Raw genomic sequence first — 20,804 nt, forward strand, 5'->3', positions numbered from 1 at the left:
ACAGACTCATTTAATGATGCAAATTCTTACACTATTAGGAGAACACCCAAAATTTCATAATATTAGGTTATATTAATAGGCCAGTGGGATGCAGTCCTTTCTCATAGACCAGTTGTTTCAGAAAGCAGAACAATAACCTATATCCTTCACCTTGGAAAATATATTTGCATATTTCCCAGAATCCATTAGTGAAGCATCAACGGCCATACATCTTCATACGCCTATAATGCAGCCTAAATTGGCAAACTCCATAAGGAGAAATGTTACTTCCTGACCCTAGTCACAAACCTCCTACTCAGCTAAACCAGTTCCCTACAGTGTACTGTATTGCGCTGTCTACAGTTGGGAGTCTGTTCCTTCTAAAGCAGTGATGGCGAACCTTTTAGAGACCGGGTTCCCAAACTACAACCAAAACACACTTATTTATTGCATAGTGCCAGCACTGCAATTTAAGTAGTAATTTATTGATACCTGTTCTACCACAACTTTTAATCATATCGGCCTCTAGAGGACAACACAACAGTTGAAAGAAGAAGGGCAAATTTGGACTAATGTTGTGGCATCTTGCTATGGTCCCCCTGTACAGGAAAAAGCCTAGAGGAGCTCTAAAGATAATCCTCCCCTTTGCACATGTTCTACCTCTTCCTGCAGTCCCAAGCAATCAAGAATGTGTTGCTTTAAAATAGCATCGAGAACAGCATTTATTGAGTCGCCTGGGACTGCAGGATGATTCTTTGAGTTCTATGTCGAGTGCTATGTTGATGGCTTGGGTGCCCAAAAAGAGGGCTCCGAGTGCCACCTCTGGCACCCGTGCCATAGGTTCGCCAACACTGTTCTAGAATATATATAGTGGTTTGGCTTAATCCCACATCATGTTATTAGGGTTCTTGTAGGTCCTACTTGGTGATAAGGGGGCTGCCTTTCAAAGTAGAAAAAGGAGGCATTTTTTTCAATTTCCCACCTTGGAAAACATATTTGCATATTTCCCAGAATTCCCTAGTGGAGAATCAATGGCTATAAGTCTGTATACGTCTATAAGGCAGCAAACTGTCAATCCCCGTAAGGAGAAGTCTTACTTCCTGACTGTAGGACTCCAATGCAGTTTAAAGCTATGGCTGACTTGATGCTCTGTCATTCTGAGTTGAGCTGTGCATTAAAGGGATGTTCCCATTTCACAAGTAATTGATATTGTTTGAAAAATAAAAAGTTATACATTTTCCAATATGCTGTCTGTATCAATTCCTCACTGTTTTCTGGATCTCTGCTTGCTGTCACTCTATAGAAATCCTCAATGATTATCTACAGTGGACAGAAATCTGACCATAGTGACACAGGTGCACGGCTCGTTATATCACACAGCTCTGATTACTGTCTGTAACATAATGAGCCGTGCACCTGTGTGACCATGGTCACTGGAAGTAAACAATAAAGCTTTCTATAAGAGGACAGCAAGCAGAGATCTAGAAAACGTTAAGGAATTAATAGAGAAAGTATATTGGAAAATGTTATTATTTTATACAAACCATAACATTAATTTTCCGAAGTGGAAATGCCCCTTTAACTTTGATTGGGGCACTAAAAAGGCAAATCTACTCCTTGTTGATATTTGATGGTTTCAAAATTTCCCTTTTACTTGGGGCCTTTCCATTTTCATTTATTAGGACTTGTTTAACATATCCATTGTCTTTTGCATCGACCTTCAAAACATTTTGGTAACACGCCCTCTAATACTACTGTATAAGTTGGAGTAGCAGAGACTAGTACACTATGCACAGCCTGACTGTGAAGGTTACATTTCCTCTCACCGTTCTTCAGCTGCCACATTTACCAATTGCTTCTGTGAATTTGTGTAATTTTCTTCCCGTACGAGGGGACAATAGGGACGGGATCCCTGCTGGGACAATCAAGCAATTATCTCCACCAGCAAGTTCAAAAGCAATTAACAAATTCTGTGCTGGGCTTATCTCCATCCTCCGACATGGGATATGTTAACATCCATGACGGACATCAAAGAGGATTCTCATCCTTGTATTACCATAAAGCTTGATGTATTTTTATATTTTTAATACTGGCTGAATGAGCAAGAAGGAATTCAGGTTACATAAGAGATCTGGAGATTAGAATTTATATAACGGTTAAATATTAAGCAATTCCTTATTAAAGCAGGATGGTTGAGGTTCAGGGTATTCAGGAATAGGAATTCTTACTTTCATTGAGGGTATCTGTGTTCCTTTTGGTGTCCACTGGGGGGAGCGCTGGCCTTTCTCGACTACCGTGCGTCTTCTGCTTGTGCCGCGCGTTCTCCAAGGCTCGGAGCTTGCGTGCATGCTTGTGACCCTTGTAATGAGCTTCGGCTTGGTTCTGCAAGACAGAAGATCAGAGAGCCATGCTGATTATTGACTGTTGCTTGAATTATCATCTGCTGCCTCTCTAGCTACAAGCTTCTAAGCAGAATATTTGACAAATCAAAGCAAACTTGGCTTCATGCACAATAATTGTTAACCTGAGGGTCTCAATGTTATCTGTAATAAATTCATTATTCTATATCCCACTACAGACATGATGATGACAATATCTTATGATTGTTGGAAGCAAGGACAATTTTGACTGATTTTTCTATACTCCGGAGTGATGTCTAGGCCGGATTGTGTTTTTGTACGCCATACTCTATCGGTGAAAACTTCTTTACTATAATGCAAGAGTCCTGTCCTCGGCCCTTGGCTCTGTCTGTGGATCCGGCACTCACAAGTACAGTCTCAGATGAATATTGAAAATTAGTAACAATTTTTTTCTCTAAGAAATAGCTAATCTGTTTCATGGGACATGTTTGGTATTATTGCTTAGTCCCATAATAGTTTTTATGGCACAGATTTTGCCTTTTTTTAAACAGTGGAAAACAGAGCACTTTACTCTTCTTTCTATTAGTGGATCTTTCAGCTTGTGGATTCAAATCAATATGAGGCATATTCTGGTTGGATTTTGAGCTGCATTTTTTGCATCAAAATCTGCCTTGTGAACATGTCCTTACAGTAAGATGCACATGCTGGGGCCTAACCCCAACTACAGATGCTATGGGGCCCGCAGTTTCAGGGGGCCTCGTCATCTAACATACTAAAGAGCAGAGGATGTACATTGTACAATATAATATGTATGTAACATATATGTGATGTATATATGCTGTATGTCTTTATGGTGTATGGTGTCTGTATATATGCTGTACATTTATTTATTGCACTGCATCTGTGTGTATATACTCTATATGTGTGTATAGATGTGTGATTGTAACTCCCATGTGTGAGTATACAAATATATTTATTTTTTTAAGTGGGAAAAAGCCCTGCCTTTTTTTAGTTATGCCTTGGGGGACATGGCAGGAAAATCTGGCAATTGCATTCTGATTTTGAACTGGACCACACACAGCCTCACTGAATGCAATAGTTTATAATGGATCAGCGACCACAGCCATTGGAAAGTTACTGCAAAATAACCAAAATGATATTTGTGATGTACAAGATTGTTGTGCCGAAGAATCCTAATATAAATACGTTTCATGGTAAGAAATTAGAAGTAACAAACATTCTCATTTGAGCAGGAGTAACCTGTGCCGCTAGATGTCCTGGTAGAGAGCAGGTGCTTCCACAAATGTCGTTTTCCTAAATCAAGATAGGGGAGCCCCAAGAAAGACACACACAGATGCTGTAACATTATCTACTACAGCAAGAACTAACCACCGGAAGGTGGGGGAATTACACAGAGCCGAGCATGATGGAAATTTGTACATCCAGTCAACTGCATGGGGGCTTCATGCCGGCTGCCGATCTATTTGCATTCAGAGGACATTATGTAGGGATAATGAGGTGCATACTGATGGCGAGCCTGCAAGATGCTGATAAGACTCGGCCACAATGAGAGACGGGAGGGGGAAACTCGCAGCTGAGCAGAGACTGACAATGCAGGGGAGAAAAGCCAGTCTGGCAATCAGGCGCTGTGCAGCGCACCTTCTCTTAACCCCCTTTTTTTAACCTGTGACAGATGGATATGCAGGAGAGAAAAAAATATTCTCAAATAAAAATGTGACCTTCAAATATTCACAAAGGGCAAATTTGTTTTACAAAATCACACAATGTACATTAGGTTAAAATAGAACTCAAATAAACGATTGTTTAAGATACATTATAGTTGAGGGTGCGGGTAAGTGATAGTACGGATGTGGACTTTGGGCCTGAAAGGTTTACATTACGCTTCTGACTGGAAAAATCACTGCAGATTTCTTGATGCTGCAATAATGATGTGGCAAAAATTCTTCCAGCCTAATGGTGCTGCCTAAACTCTTGTCTTGTATTGTATGTATCTCCATAACTTCACCATGACACTGGGCCTATAGAAAAGCTTAAAGGGGTATTCCCATCTGGGAATTCTCATTTAATGTAATTCAACTTCCATATACATACATTTCTTCATTTGGATGTTATTAAAAAATATACCAGCGTCAGTATATTGTCCCATAAATGTAGTCATGTTGTCATTAAGAAACTAGATAGTTCTCCTTGGATACAACCATCCCCACACTCTTCCAGCAGTGGCCAGGCATGTGCTATTGAGACTCCCGAAAATGTGGATCTGGCACTCATTATCACAGGACGGCAGTGGGACATACAGTACCTCCAAACCATTTCATACACTAAAACGATTTGCTTCTTTGTGCAATCACTGCAGCAGCGATGGTCATATCCAAGGGAAACAATCTTGTTTCTAAGAGAAAATAACATCCAATTGAATGAATGGATGTATATGGCAAATGCATTAAATCAAATGCGAATGAACCTGTAAGATGAGAGAGAGAGAGAGCAAGAGAGAGAAGCTAAGCAGGAGAGAGAAGTTTTTAGATCTATATGATTTCTAGGGATTTTTAATTAAGAAGCAGAGTAAATACTGGGAGGACTCCTCCCAGATACAATGAGAGTCCTGATTAGACCAGTTTTCTGGACAGGAGAAGCTGCAAAGATAGGACCTGCTCTAAAGATGGGCTCATGCTTGAGGTTGTGGAATCCATGACCATGGGCATGACTCTATAGAAGTACATGGAGGCAGGTGCTAGCTGTGAAAGAATGGCTAGCAAACGTCCATGTGCATGAGGTATAAGCAGGAATCGGAAGTCATGGGGGGATTTATTAAGGCTTCGACCTGTAAGTTGTAGTTAGTGTGGCAGGAATGCCATTACGTGCCCTATCCATGCCCACTTGAAGTGAAGGTGGCATAAGGTAGAAAATGGTTGCAATTCCTGGCCATGCATCAAACCCTATTAAGTTTTTCTCACAACATTACTTTGGCATGTTTCTCAACACACTACTTATGCCTAAAATAGTCCATAAAAGAGCTATAGTCCATAAAAGAGCTATATAAGATCCAGTTCTTTCTCATCCAAATCATTTATGACCTATTCGTACTGATGATCCACTTTTGCGTTTATTCACACAATGCTGAAGGTTCCCTCCTGGAGCTAGATGTATGGAGTATGGAATTTAATGTATTTAATATACTCACATTTGTGATAAAAATCCAGCACTTTTGGTGAAATCAAAGAATTGCTAGCCTGAACCTGCGTTTCGCCATCTGGGCTTTCTGGCATGATTTTATGATGATTTTCAGAGTTAATATAAAAGAAGCTATTTATTTGTGGGATCTACACCATGGATCTGTAATATTCAAACTAGCACCTCGAGAAAAAATGCAATGGTGGATCTACATCAGTGTGAACAGGTTTTGCTTAGGAGAAAGGCCTTTAGCATAAGGAGTGTGGTGAGACACACTAACATTGGATGTTTAATTCTTTATTTTTCTAGAAATAGTAGCTTGGTGACGCTTCTTAACTTTTTAGAGATTGTTTGGTGTTTTTACTTGGACTTACCCCTTATCTGTAACTCCTTCTACAGCCCAATATGTTTAAGTACTCTGGTTTATTTTGTACATTTGACCCAATATTTATCATCTGATCATTTATCTAATCCTATTTTGCCAGGCCCAGCGACTCTTTCTATATCATTTTGCATGATCAATATTCTTCTAAATCTTAAGTACACATTGTCAGCCTCATTGGAGTGAATTGAACTAAACTGGATGTCCAGCACATCTTGTATGAGTTTGTATCAATTATCTATTGATTTTAACCCTCAAAGCAGACTGTACTACTTCTTAGATACAAAAAGACTGGAGAACAGGAATAAGTGCCGCAGGGAAGGAGAGACATGGCTCCTCTCTGTGGGGGTGGTAGCCTGCGGATAGACATCAAATCAGCATGTTGATTGGAGACCACAGGGAGCCGGGGTTCACACTGGGACAGAAGGAAAATGCCACCGACCAAGGCTTTGAGCACAACACTGAACACGGATAATCTGATGCTGCAGAAGCATCTTCACTGCAAGGAAATCCATGAAATGAACATCCCGGAATCATGTGTAGGGGATTAGAAAGTGGCACAAAAGTGAATACTATCCCCCTGCACTACTGTGCTCATCATCTTATTAATACTATATAGTTATTGCATCAACTAGGGGTAATTTTGCACTTGCAGACCTTGTTCCTGTAGCACCAGCCTGGGGCTTTGAAGCCAATTTTAATTGCTTTTTATTCCTATGATGGCAAATATAGCAAGGTCAGCCAATACTGTTAAGATGCAGACGATGGAAAAAAGAAAATTTAACTTCTCTTTCTGCAAACAAAAAAATATGCCTGCCGCCCCCTCCCCCATGACCGCCTTTACTTCTTAAGACTAGAGCCTAATATATATGATACTGGAGTATCATCTCCATGCCATTGATATTGTTTTTATCTCCGTCATAATCTACAGATCTAATGCTAAATAGACAAGTAAGGCACACTGCCTGTATCCAAATGTCTCCACAGGGGTCTAATGGTTTCTGCTGTACTAATAGCTTGTAACTGGCACAGTTGGTAATCTTAGACCAAATAAGAATTAGCTTGGGCATTAAATGCCTACAGGTTCGGCAGCGCTTGTGTATCCACATGTTCACTGACCCATTGCCATCGCTGTGGGAGGGTTAACTACGAAGAGAAAATTGAAGCCTAGCACTATTAGTTTTATTCCCAGTTTTAGGCTTGATTTGTGCAAATGCAACTCAAATTGCAAGAAAAAAAAATCCATGGAACAAAAAGGACACATTGTTATCACGTTATTTCTTTAATTTGACATAAACAGGCTTCTGTTTTACATACATGGCACATACAAAAAAATAATCCTTACAGTTGCCAGGTATGAAAGATTAAAAAAATGGCACTAGAGAATGATATATAGTATGAATAATAGAATAAAATATACTGGCAGTGCCCGGGTTACATACAAGATGGGTTGATTAGGTTTGTTCTTAAGTTGAATTTGTAACAGGTATATTTTATAATTGTAGCTCCAGCCAATTTATCTTTTGGGTTTTCAAAATTTTGTGCTGTCATAGGAACAAGGATAATCAATAAAGCTTTAATACAAACACTTTACAGCTGATCATCGCTGCCTGGGACTAAATAAAAGTATCCAGAGAGCTTCACCAGAGATCACAGTGGTCAGAGAGGTCCATCTGTAACTATGGGTTGCCAGTAAGTCGAGTGTCCTTAAGTCAGGGACCGCCTATACATTTTATATGCTGCCACCACTGTGTACAGTTTTGAGATGCCCTAGTAGCAAAGACAACGTAAAAGGGTATACCTTCCTCGGAAAATGGGCTATAGGTTTCTTTTCAGCACATACACAGAATTTATTATGCAGTGAAACATATATAAATGGAGTCTAATGTCAGCCTGAGTATATTTTATAAAAAAAAGGTGAAGTAAGATGTTAGGCCCAGTGAATATAAATTATGGAAAACTTAGTAACAAAAGTTTGAGCATGCCGTTCACGCACTTGGACTTGTGTTGGTCCACAAATCAGAGAGTCTGGAAAACTTTTTTTTCATGCTCCCATCGACGTCTATGCGCGGATTCTGCTGTTATGTCATGCTACAATTTTCATTGCACTCTCCGGCGAACAATAAAGAAAATCGTAGATGTGCATGGACCCATACACTTTAGTGTGTCCTTGTTCTGGCTTAGACAAGCAAGACAGGGTATATGCACATAAGCAAGAGGATACTTGAAAACCAGCTGCTAACATGCATTTGGCACCCCTTTTCTCTATAGTCTATGAGTGATCCATAAAAAAACGTTTCTGACTACAACATGCTCTACTTTATTGTTAGATTGATCATGATATCATTGATCCGTTAAAATGTATTGCATTTAGTGCAGTTGTATGCCCTCCGTTCAAAAAACAGGCGGCAAGTTGCCGTTTTTCACAGTCATGTGCATCAAGCCAGAGGCATTACACAGAATAACACTTATGGGCAATTTTGCGCAGGGTGGCGCTAGAACCATGCTTGCTTTATTTTTCAGTGGGATATAAGTTTGTGGCGTCAGGGATTAATGAATTGACTAAAAGGTTTAAAACTCCCTAGACATGCTTTTAACTGCTCTCTTTTTGCGGCAAAAATTGGGCAACAAAGCGAGTTGTAAAAATAGAAGTGGTGCCAGAATTTTGCACCCAAAAAAAGAAAAAGGCAAGAGTGACGGAAAAAAACAATATTGTGGAGCTGACACTACATAAATAAAGACACAAGAGGCGCAAAAAGGAAATAAAAACACCACCAGTTTTCTGTTTTCAAGGTCATAATAAATGACCCCCACTGACTTTCCTGGACATGGTTTCAACATACTGCTTTGGAAATGACCTACCATAGAATGGGATATGTGAAATCTAATGGTGGATGGACTACTACTAAATACTACACTTTTTTATATTGAGATTAATAAAACAGAATAATAATATAATAAAATTTATTTTTGTAGCATTGCCTCTAAGGATTATAATTCTATTGTATATAATAAAATAAATCTCTATTGGGTAATAATATACTACATTTACTACAGCACTTTCTAGTCAGCAATAACTGTATGTTCTTGAAATGTGCCTTAAGAATGACCCTATGAAAAATCAGTGTACATGTAAAAAGAGTGTATAATAATCCTATTATGATGAAGATATACAAAAATGTACAATCCAAGCTAGACCATCTAATAGTCTGGTAGTCTAGATCCTATGTGGTGCACGTTTATTGTGCTCTACTACGGTACTTTACAACTGCTGTGTGCTCCGTTCTTGGTTCAAGGCTTGTTTGGTAGGTTTGTAGACATATGGCTACTAAGGAAAACGTCCATATGGTAGATGAGAAGTTATACAGATTCCATATACTACATAGCATGTTTCACTGATGTCATGTGCTTGCAAAACAATATACATTGCACTTACCAGGGAGTTGAACCTAAGATGACAAATGTTGCAGGATATAAAAGGTTTTCTTTTTGGAGGAGAAGGTCCACCAAATGTATGATTAATGACTGCCTTCTGCACCGGGTCCATCTGCAAAGATTAGGAATTCAACAACTTCACTACAGTGAATCACTGGCCCAACTCAATGCATTTACTTATGAAACAAATACCCATCACCTTCATCACTCGTTCACTCTCATAAACATACCATGACTATTTGGTGAGTACAGTATATTCCCAAGACTTGGCTTTCAAGCTTGAAGATAACAGCCTACAACTAAAGAACATGCAAACCCTACACAGATGTTACTCAAATTTCCATAATGAGTGTTATGGACTGTATCTGGCATGGCAGCCTATCCCTCTTCAATTGAATAAGATATAGCTTAAATACCAGAAAGGTGTATCTACCACAGGGCTATGCAGCTTATAAAGGACCTTTGGAGAGAATGAATCTAATCATGGCTGGTCGCAATTCCTGCACAGAACTTCTTCTAAGGACTACACTGTTAGTAGATGAATCCGAATCATCATGAAAAGGAACAAACCCCAAGTCCTCTTGTGTTTGTTGACAAAACCTAACATCCTACTGGAGGACCTAGAACGCTACTTAAGGACCCAGCACAATACTACAAGACCATGCACTATGCTTGAAGATCAAGCAACATACTTGACCCTATACTATAAATGAGGACCTCTGTATATTAACGTTGACTCTTTTGCTACATATAAAACAACTTATGAAGCAAATGAAATACATGTTGTGTCACTTGATTCTTCCATTGTAAACAGTATGAAACGCTTTGCGCACATATGCGGACACGAAGTGACTAATTTTGTGACGCATTGGCTGATGTGGTGGTGGTGGTGAAGTTGGAATCTCAGACAGCCCATTAATCATCACACATTGTCATGCGGCCCACTTCTCTGAATGGAATTTGGGGCCCTGATAACACCTCTCGCCCTCCCAGCTTTGTGCCTTGAAGACAGATGCACCTGTCTCCTTGGCTAAATAGTTTCGCAAAGAAATACGATCGGCCTTAAAACGCAGGCTCTCTCCTGACAGTCATACTGGAGATAAGATAATCTTGCTAAGCCTCAGGCCAGGAGCGAGCACAATGCTGGCATTATAGATTGGGAAAAGTCATCTAACAAAGACTTGATTCTCTGTCTATTTTTCTTTTACTCTTAACAGAAGACTCTATCTCTAGAAATTATTTCTGTCCACAGGGCTTATAGATATACTCTGTTTGGTCATTCCCAAAAATAAGATTTACTTTTTTACTTTCTTTCCAGAGCAGAAACAACAAGAATCAAAACCTGTGTCAAATGAGATCAAGCCCATAGCAACATTTTCTTTAGATTGTCCTTATTCTTCATGTGGTTCTGAGTATTGATTAGACCTCATGGTCACCTATGGAACATCTTAAAACATAAGTGAATATTTTAAACCTAAAAGTTTTATTAGATACTAATATACCATACACTTGCAAAGTCTTACTCTTCAAAGCTTGCCACTTGGCTTCTTGTAGGTCATGCTTGATGTATTGGGGACCTCCTTTCAAGGTGCCAATTAGGTAAAGCAAAGCTTAGCAGTTTGTGTTAAAGATCTCCCAATCCTCCTAGAGATGTATTAAGGACATGGTGAAGATCTGGATGCTGGTAATTTAATGATTGCTACTGTCAGGATTCAGAGTTTGTGGACCCTCTGGACCACCACGGGAGATGGTACTAGCCGACAACTGGGACCGGAGTATAAGGGGCACCTGGTCTTCACCAGAGCCCACCGCAAAGTGGGATTGTCTTGAAGCAGCGGGGTACCACCAGGTCTTTCAATGGGTGGGACTTATTCGCATTGGCAGCCAAGGTAGCAATCCAGGAGATAGTCCGAGCCCGGGGTGACAGCGGGAGAACAATGCTGGAAGGAACACTAGGACTCACGGCAGGAACACGGGAGCTGGCACACAGAACAAGAATGCAGGAACGGACTGGCACACGGAAGAGAAACGCAGGTTGAGGAACTGGAACACAGGATACACAGGAATGGAACACAGGAACACACTGGAGACGCGGGAACGCTGGAGACACAGGAGGCTTTCTCTTCACAGGAATGGCTTGAAGATCAAAGATTAAATGCAGACCCGGAAGTGGCCAGCGCCAATAACATGTGCGCTGGTCCTTTAAATCTCTGAGTAGTGCCGCGCGGGCGCCCTAGGGAGCGGGGACACGTGCAGGGCCTAGTCCGGACTGGAGCAGGAGCGTGGAGAGGTTAGTCCGGGGCCGGGGTAGCGCCTGTGACACTGATCTTTAGGCCCCTTCTGCATTGATCAACTTAAGTTATGAAAGGTCTATGCAATGAAGCTTTATTGTGAATCTTAATTTTAACACATGGTTGAACTAGCAGATGTCAGGAATACATGTGCATTTGGGGTTTGGTAAACTTTCCCAACCTGTAAACCCACCAAGACAATTGTTTTACATACAGTAGCCCTACCTCCCGCTACACTACAACAGAAGCAGCTTTAAACTTCACCGATATTCTTCATCAGTAAAAAATGTGGTAAATATATATTTTGGTATGTGATTGAGAGTGAACAATAAAACTACAAAAGTCCTTTGTTAAATGAGACTCACATTTCCATTTTATAATACAGAGTGAGTTGAATAATCAAAATACCTACCGCATTGAAGTTTGGGAAGAGGCTAAGCGGAGAGACACCATTGATCCTGAATGTGAGAAGATGCTTGATGTCCAAATGTGTTTGGATTGGTCGGCTGGGTATCCCTAGAGAAGCCAACAGTGGACCTCCAGGAGTTGGCGCACCTACAACATAAGAAGTGTTACAATGGTTAAAGGGGTATTCCAGGAATATGAAGGTCTGATACAAAAAAACCATAATACTATAAATAAACACATACAATGAATCCCAATGTCATGAGTCACAAAACAGATTTCAAATAGTTTGATTTTATGATTCACAAAATTTTATAGTTATGCTAAAGTAGGCGAAGTTATCTCCAAGATGGCCGTCATCTACAACTACAAGTCCCATGATCCTTCTGTTCTCAGTAACAGCTCCTCCCCCTTATGCTCGGCTCCCAGTGATGATGTAACAGACTGTCCTGCTTTGTTATCATAGTAATGATGTGTGTAACTGCCATCACTGCACATTACCATACTGTGATGGGTCTCACAACAACACTGGTCATACTAGATGCACTGCAACCAACCAACTACAGCCAAACATAGTGATGATCACATGACCTGCCCTGGCAGGTGCAGGACATATGATTTGGACATGTGACCAGCTGCCATCTTCTGTCCTGTGTCTCTTCCACAGGGACAAAGTCACAGGACTGATTAAAGGGCCGGTAGCATTTTAATTCGTCATTATAGTGTATGTCCACAGTATTTTTTTGCTAGGGGAACAAAATTTTTAATAACAACTAATTACATATTAGCTTATATTTTAATGACCTATTTGAATATGATTTATGCTGATTACTGGAACACCCCTTTTATCAACTTTAAAAATCAATAAAGTTATGAGGTCTAAAGGTAATTTGCTACTAACTTCCTGAAATAACTGAAACATGTCACCTGTGACTTACTTTGTATTGTTCAGCTACTCTTTCTAAAACTTTTGACACAGAAGGAGCAGATGGAATACAAAAAATGCAGGGGTAGCATGTATAGGCATAGCTCTACGTAACATAGCAGTTAGTTTGGGTAGGTAAATTATGGTGATGGATTCCCTTTAATAATGCCAGGTCAAGGAATCAAGGCTTAATCTGTGGGTTAAAAAAAATTCTAAAAACACATTTTGCAGACCATACAACTGTATGGTCATAGGGTTCTTTGTTGGTATAGCAGTAATATGGCCCATGTGAATTTAGAAGCTGATTATTTGCATGTGATTCAACACATCATTGTATCATAGTTGACTAAAGCCTGGTCCATCAAGCCCAACCTATAATCCCACAATATTGATCCAGGGGAAGGTGAGCTGATGCCAATCATTCCATAATGAAGAAAAAATTCTTCCTATCTCCAATATAGCAATCAGAATAAATCCCTGGAGTAATATCCCATCTCAAGCATCTAGACCAGTGGTGGCGAACCTATGGCACATGTGCCAGAGGCGGCACTCCTAGCTCTTTCTGTGGGCACCCGAGCCATCGCCCCAGCACACCAGACAGGACTCAAAGAATTTTCCTGCAGTTCCAAGCAACTTGGAAGCAAAGATGCTGCTTTCAGTAATATTTTAAAGTGACTTACTTGGCTACTTGGGAATGTAGGAAGAGGGAGAATGTGTGGACAGGGCCTAATTATCTTTGGAGGATCTCCTGCTGGCCCCATGATTCTCTGTGTACACAGGGACACTGGAAAGAAGCTACAATGACGCAAATTTTCCCTCCTTCTTTCTACTGTGTTGCTGTCCTCAGGAGGCCAGTATGATTGAACATTGTTGAAGAACAGGAAGCAATAAGTTACTGCTTTAATTTTTGGTTGGCACCTCGCGATAAATGAGGGTTTGGGGTTGCAGTTTGGGCACTCGGCCGCTGACAGGTTCGCCATCACTGATCTAGACTGAGGAACATGTTTCATTGTTCCTTTTAAGAAAGTCATACAGGCTCCTCTTGGCCTTGTCCCATGTCTAAACTATTAAAACACTCTGTGGCATCACAAAATTCCCTTACAAATAAAGGAAATTTATGGGCTATGTGCTACAAGCGGCTAAATTGTTAATTGCTAGGTCTTGGAAGTCTCCCCCCCCCTAAAGTGTCTGCATTGAGGGAACTGCTAGGACAACACTGTCTTTCCAAAAGAACGCTGGCCCTGGGAAAGAAATCTTTACTCAGTCTGGGATCCATGGCTGAATGCTGAATGCAATACTGGAGCAGAAACTATGAAACTTACATGCTAGGGTGTATCCTCCTGTCTTTAGCAATTGAAAAAATGTTATGTATAGGATATTCCTTCAGTACTCTTCTCAGACAAATATGATTCTTCTCTGCAGATTTGTTTTAGGTAGAAGGGTGACATTTCACATAAAAGAGAGAAGTCTACAAAATACACTTCATACCCTACCTGAGGGGGGCTGTAGTTTAATATGTTCAAATCTGGTGACAGGTTCCCTTTAAAGCAAAACAGTTGTAGCAGATTTACTATGTACCGTTCCCCTTAGATAAAACCCAAATGTTTTGCCATCTCATAATTTCACCTACAGTGTATCTCTTCCTTGCTGGTATAAGGCATGACATGCCAGCAGAAGCTCTGGTGGTCACTAAATTACATATATATAATGGAAAACTATTGTAAATGCAATATTAAATCACAGCAATTCCCATATGAAATATCTAAGCCATCTCCTAGGCCTTTATGTCAGGAGCATATACCCCCCTGCTTGTTCTTCTTTTCTCAGCCCTGGCCTTACACTATTCAGTGTCATGTCTTCTCCTGTTACTCTTCTATTGTCTACGTGTTCTGTAGAACATAAAATAATGATTAGACATCAAGATGGGGGAAAATGCTTCTTTTCTGTCATAAAGACACAGACTGCAGCAGCCTGGCAGAGATAAAATGACCTCTTTCTGGTGAAACGGCCCTATTGAAATCCTTATCAGCGTCCCCAAACTGCTTCTAACTACAGGCACAGAAAATGCAGCAGGCCCACTCAAGCGTGGCATTGTTCAAATTAATTCACAAATCCCCCCGAGGGGAAATCTGGGAATCGTTTATAGAAAGAAAGACTAAATTAAATCTATATTTATAGAAAGAATAAAAAGAAAGACAGGAGAAAATCAAATGGAGAACGATATACATCAAGAGTGGTAAATACTGCAGGGGCCTGGAGGTCTGAGGGCAGAGGTGGCAGGGCACAGCCGGGTAAGTTGTATTAATAGTCAATTAGCTTGCAGAATTTAGTGGCCCCCTCTCTGTATCAAGATCGACCTATAAACTTACACAGAAGATGCTTAAAGGAAGTCTGACCGACACAAACAAGACGGAGACCAACAGAAAATAAAATCTGACGTCATCTTGTGATACCAAAAAAACAGGTCTATATAATATGCAATAGAGGATGTTATCACATTTCAGCACAAGCTCTTTTGGTAAGATCAACAAGATTATTTTTTATCTGCCTGAACCACCCCTTTTATGACCAAAGAAAATTTACATATAAAAACACATTCCGAAACCCTTTCCTTCTTTTTGGGAGACAAGTTGTTATGAGATATATATACTGTAGTTAATGTTTGATCTTTTTTAATCAAATGTATTAAGGAATGCATACAAAATATTGAAAAAATTTGAAAATACACCCCTGTCTTTTATGTTTTTTTAATTTTCTAATATAACCTATTTGATTTTTTTGTATGGTTCAGGCTTCTTGCACACAATCTTGTGCCGCAACCTTGTGTCTAGGCCACAGCAATGGGCCGTGTACCATTGCTTGCACCTCGCAGGACATTAATGCACCCTCAATTAAAATATCTCCTCTAACGTCATGTGAGCAGAGAAGAGTCATATTTTGCCTGAGATGAGTTAAGAGGGAGAGTTCAGTTCTATTGTTCCTATCTTTGTTTTTTTATTTTGGTGTCATTAAATACAAGAATTTCAATATTCAGATCACATCAGATTTGTGAGCTACAGAACCAGGGAAACACTTAAAGGGGGTATTCCAGGAATCTGCATAATTCATATACAAATGGGCCCTTAAAATATAAGCTTTATGGCCAGTGTTTTGGTGATGGCAGTTACATCATAACTATGGTAACAGACCAAGAAAACCTGTTACATCATCACTGGGAGCAGAGCATAAGAGGGAGGAGGAGCTACTGAGGACTAAAGGATCTTGGGACCTGTAGTTTCCAGTGGCAGCCATCTTGGTGATAACTTTAGAGAGGCCATAAAATTTTGTGAATCATAAAATCAAACTATTTAAGCTCCGTTTTGTGACTAATGACATTACGTTTTGTTACATTTATTTATTTATAGCATCATGGATTTTTGTATCAGATGTTCATATTCCCGGAATACCGCTTTAAAGACATAGCTTTTGTAGCTCACAGAACCACAGGCTTGATGTGATCTGAAAGATGAGATTCTTAGGTACTACAAACCCAAACTAGGGGAGTATGAACTGATGATTTTATAGGAGATTTTTTCTTATAGGTAAACAGGTGATATTTCATATAGGAGAGGGAATTCTAGAATGTACATTTCATACCCTCCTACTAGTTTGATTGGGTAAAATCCAGTGATGGAGTACTTAAAACAGCTGTGAATAAAGATCTCCCAGAAATGGACTTAGGGTGCCATGCTGTTGGCCACCCCAACTCATTGATAATGTTGTGAGATCCAGCCTAACTGCGGGACTGATAGATCTTTGTCGGCTTGTACTTCTTTTTTTCTTTCTGACAACAAATTGAAATTTTCTACACCTCATCTATCGATTGTTCAGACTGAGGTTTCACAAGTTCCAGGCTGGTTCTACGAATGCAAATGGTCCTTCTGTGACATAATTTGGAAATGTTTTTGTTATCACTGTACACCACAATACACTACAACATAAGATGTACTAGAAGATGCTTTTCTTATTTAAGTAGTTTAAGTAAAGTTGCTACCTTTTAAGTGAAGTCAAAAGGTCAAAAAGTAACAGGGCAGGGTCGGCGCCAGCATTGGGCATACCTGGACAAGTTCTGGGGCCAGAGCTGCTGGGGGGGGGGGCATATAAGGCTGTACATAAGGAATCCATGGGAGTATGGGGGCTGTATGTAATGAATCCATATGGTGTGAGGGGGCTTATATAAAATAACCATGAAGGGGCTGTTTGGTATGATAAACTAGGGAACAGGAGACTGTTTTAGTCTGAATTTTCTGAATGCCACCATGTGAGTTCACTGCAAAGGGGCCTACTGAGGTTATGTCACCCAGGGGCCTACTGCAACTTGGAGCCATCCCTGAGACAGGGGTTACTCAATATTATGTGTTAGGCCACATCTTGAATACATTTATGGGTATCACAGTAAAACAGCAGAACAGAGAGGGTCAAAATGCATGAAACTCTGGTATAGTGCATAGTGGATAACTGCTAGATTGGGGTCCCAGCAGTTAGAACCCCAACATGACAAGTATTGAATCCTCCATAAGATGCTTTAGTAAGTGCACTACTCCTTGGTTTACTCTCTCTTTTGGGCAGATGATAACTGTGCCATCGTCATAAGTCCATATTCCAAGTCCGTATTGGTAAACGGGTCACGCTATTTTTTATGCTAATAAACTACAGTATAACATATCATATATTTTATTTTTTATTATTTCTTTTACTTACAAAATCAATATCAAAATCAAGAACATGCATAAACAAAAGCTTATTATGAACACCAGAGAAGAGCTGACAATTGTACATCATAAATATACACAGTACAGGCAAATCACATGGAACAACCTTGTATTTAGAGAAATAAGAACATTTTTGACAAAGGTTAAGCAGTGCAGGCGCACGACATGAGACAGGTACTGCATAACTCCAGTGCTACAAATGTACTATGTATAAGTGCTACACCTAGCTGCATAAGAAAGAGGTAAAAGGGTAAACCAAGGAAAATACTGCAAAATGTTTCTGATCTGAACTCCACACAACAGGTAGATATTGGACTACCCACAATACAAGTTTTTTTTCCTGTTTGGGCAACCCACCTCCCCCCAGTCAAAAATGTAAAGTATATGCCTTTCTGTCTTTATTGGGAAAACCTTCAGGAAGACATATTATTGTTTTAGCACATACATGTGTCTTTAAGTTTTGGTTAGGCTACTTTAAAGAGAGTCTACCAAGCACTTCCACCAAGAATTATAATCTGTTGGATTTGGTGGTGAAATAGATTGTGATTACCAATATATCTTTATTATTTATGTCCCTTATGTCCTTGCCAAGATAATCCCAGTTTAATCTGTATGCTAATGAGGCAGTTACTCTGAACACTGCAATTCCTCCCTAAATCACTCCCCTCTAACCTAAGGAATCACTCAAGACAGATCTTGTGGTTATTTGATGGTGAGGGGAGTAGTCCAGACTGGAGTAGCAGTGCTCCGTGTCCTAAAGACACAAACTGGAGCGCTAACTTTCTTATTAGCATATGGATTAAAATAGGAACTCCCTTATAAATAAGTTAGAAATCTCATAACGGATAGAAATAATAAATGTATTAGTTAGTTTCTCTACAATACACATATTATAATCCTTGGGGGAAGAGTTACTATCCCTTTAACACTGTCCTGGACAGATTAGAGCCAAATCTCTCCAGTGTAATATGTAATTTTTGGATTATCTTCATAATTCCTCTCCTGCTTTTAGCAATAAATATTAAAGGGGTTAACATGGAGGGCACATGATCTATTTTGAAAGCTAGACAGAATTCAGTATATATTTAAAGGGGTATTCTCATCTGGGTATTCACATTTAATTTAATTCATCTGCCATATACATACATTTCTTCAATTGGATGTTTTAATTTCCTAAAAATATAGTTATATGGTCCCTTAGAAACATAGGACAGCTGACCGTGGATATGACCAGCACAGCTGGAGGGATTGCAAAGAAACTAAATATTTCTGCATCTGAAGTGGGCTGAAGTTACAGTACTACATGTTCCACAGCCGTACAGAGGTAATAAATGCTATTACGTTTCTAAGGAAAACATAATTACATTTATGGAAATTTATCTTCACACAGGTACATTTTTTAATAATATAGTGAAGAAATGTATATATAGTGCAAAAGTATTCGGCCCCCTTGAACTTTTCTATCTTTTGCCACATTTCAGGCTTCAAACATAAACATATAAAATTGTTGTTTTTTGGTAAAGAATCAACAAGTGGTACACAATTGTGAAATGGAACGAAATTTATTGGATATTTTAAATGTATGTAAAAAATAATACACTTAAAAGTGGGGCGTGTAATATTATTCTCACCCCCCCCCCCCCCATAAATTAATACTTTGTAGCTCCACCTTTTACTGGGATTACAGCTGCAGGTCGCTTGGGTTATCAGGTCTCTATTAGTTTTGCACAGCGAGAGACTGAAATTGTTGCCCATTCTTCCTTGGAAAACAGCTCAAGCTCAGTGAGGTTGGATTGTGAACAGCAGTTTTCAGCTCCTTACACAGATTCGTAATTGGATTCAGTTCTGGACTTTGACTTACATACACATATATACATACGTTTAATTGTGAAGTTTTGAAGATAAATCTCTGTCCCAGTCTCAGGTCTTTTGCCAACTCCAGCAGGTTTTCTTCCAGAACGGTCCTGTATTTGGCTCTATACATCTACCCATCAATGTCAACCATCTTCCATGTCCCTGCTGGACAGCCCAAACCATGATGCTACCACCACCATGCGTGACGGTGGGGATGGTGTGTTCAGGGTGATGACCTGTACCAAACATATCGTCTGGTATTGTGGCCAAAAAGTTGAAATTTGGTTTCATCTGACCATTGCACCTTCTTCCACATGTTTGCTGTCTCCCGGGTGGCTTGTGGAAAACTTGAAGCAAGACTTTTTAAGGATATCTTTGAGAAATGGCTGGAGTGAGCTTTCTGCACGGAAAGTAAAAGGTCTGAATGATATTGCACGGCCCACTTTTTATTTTATTTATTTTTTTATACATTTTGTTTCAATTCACAATTGTGTCCCAATTTTATATCTTTATATTTGAAGCCTGAAATGTGACTAAAGGTAGAAAAGTTCAAGGGGGCCAAATACTTTCGCAAGGCAGCGTATATGACAGATAAATTAGATTTAATGAGAATGCCCAGGTGACATCGCCACATTAAGTAAACATCAGATTTGCAAAGAAGGAAGGCGGATGATAGAAGCCGAAGTAAGAGAAGAAAAAGGGCACTTTCCTCTATTGACATAGTTACTGAACATTCAATGATTACACAAATCACAAAATTCCTTATAAAACAAAAAGAAAACTTTATCCTTTTTTTCCCAAAAAGTTTATACAAAAAGCAGCATTTTGGGAATCGATAAGCCCCTGCACATACAGTAGTCTCTAGTACCAGTGGCAGAAGGGTTAAATAAGTGCTTTGTGTTCTATTAGACATCAAGACTAAGACATCAACGGTTTGGATTAAATAACCTTTTTGGATTCTGCATGGAATTTCTTTATCCATCTTCTTTTAAGCATTTTTTTTTCAGTTAACAACCACATGTGCAAGAAACCACATAACATTGCATACACACATTCATTACCTGCTGTTTCGTATGTTTTTCGTTAGAATAGAAATTATATTGTATTAGGTTGTATGAAACAATGAGAGAGATTTATCAGAAGTGTCCGAGAGGAGAACTGTCGCACAACTAAAGGCCACCAGTCTCTATCAGATGCTGATGCCAGTGGCTAAACAAATATGGTCGA

General features: G+C 39.6%; 1 protein-coding gene across 5 annotated transcripts in view; it reads right to left on the reverse strand.

Moving 5' to 3' along the window:
• ZNF385C (zinc finger protein 385C) overlaps positions 1-20,804 on the reverse strand; it is a 200,907-nt gene that overhangs the window by 8,244 nt on the left and 171,859 nt on the right. For all 5 annotated transcript variants that reach the window (XM_072111689.1, XM_072111688.1, XM_072111690.1 and 2 more), the window contains 3 exons: positions 12,055-12,197; positions 9,353-9,463; positions 2,208-2,361 (listed from right to left, as the gene is read on the reverse strand). In XM_072111689.1, coding sequence (XP_071967790.1) covers positions 2,208-2,361; positions 9,353-9,463; positions 12,055-12,197 — 408 coding nt within the window. The remainder of the gene's footprint in view (positions 1-2,207; positions 2,362-9,352; positions 9,464-12,054; positions 12,198-20,804) is intronic.

This window comes from Engystomops pustulosus, chromosome 6, assembly GCF_040894005.1.
Source record: "Engystomops pustulosus chromosome 6, aEngPut4.maternal, whole genome shotgun sequence".
Taxonomy (NCBI): Eukaryota; Metazoa; Chordata; class Amphibia; order Anura; family Leptodactylidae; genus Engystomops; species Engystomops pustulosus.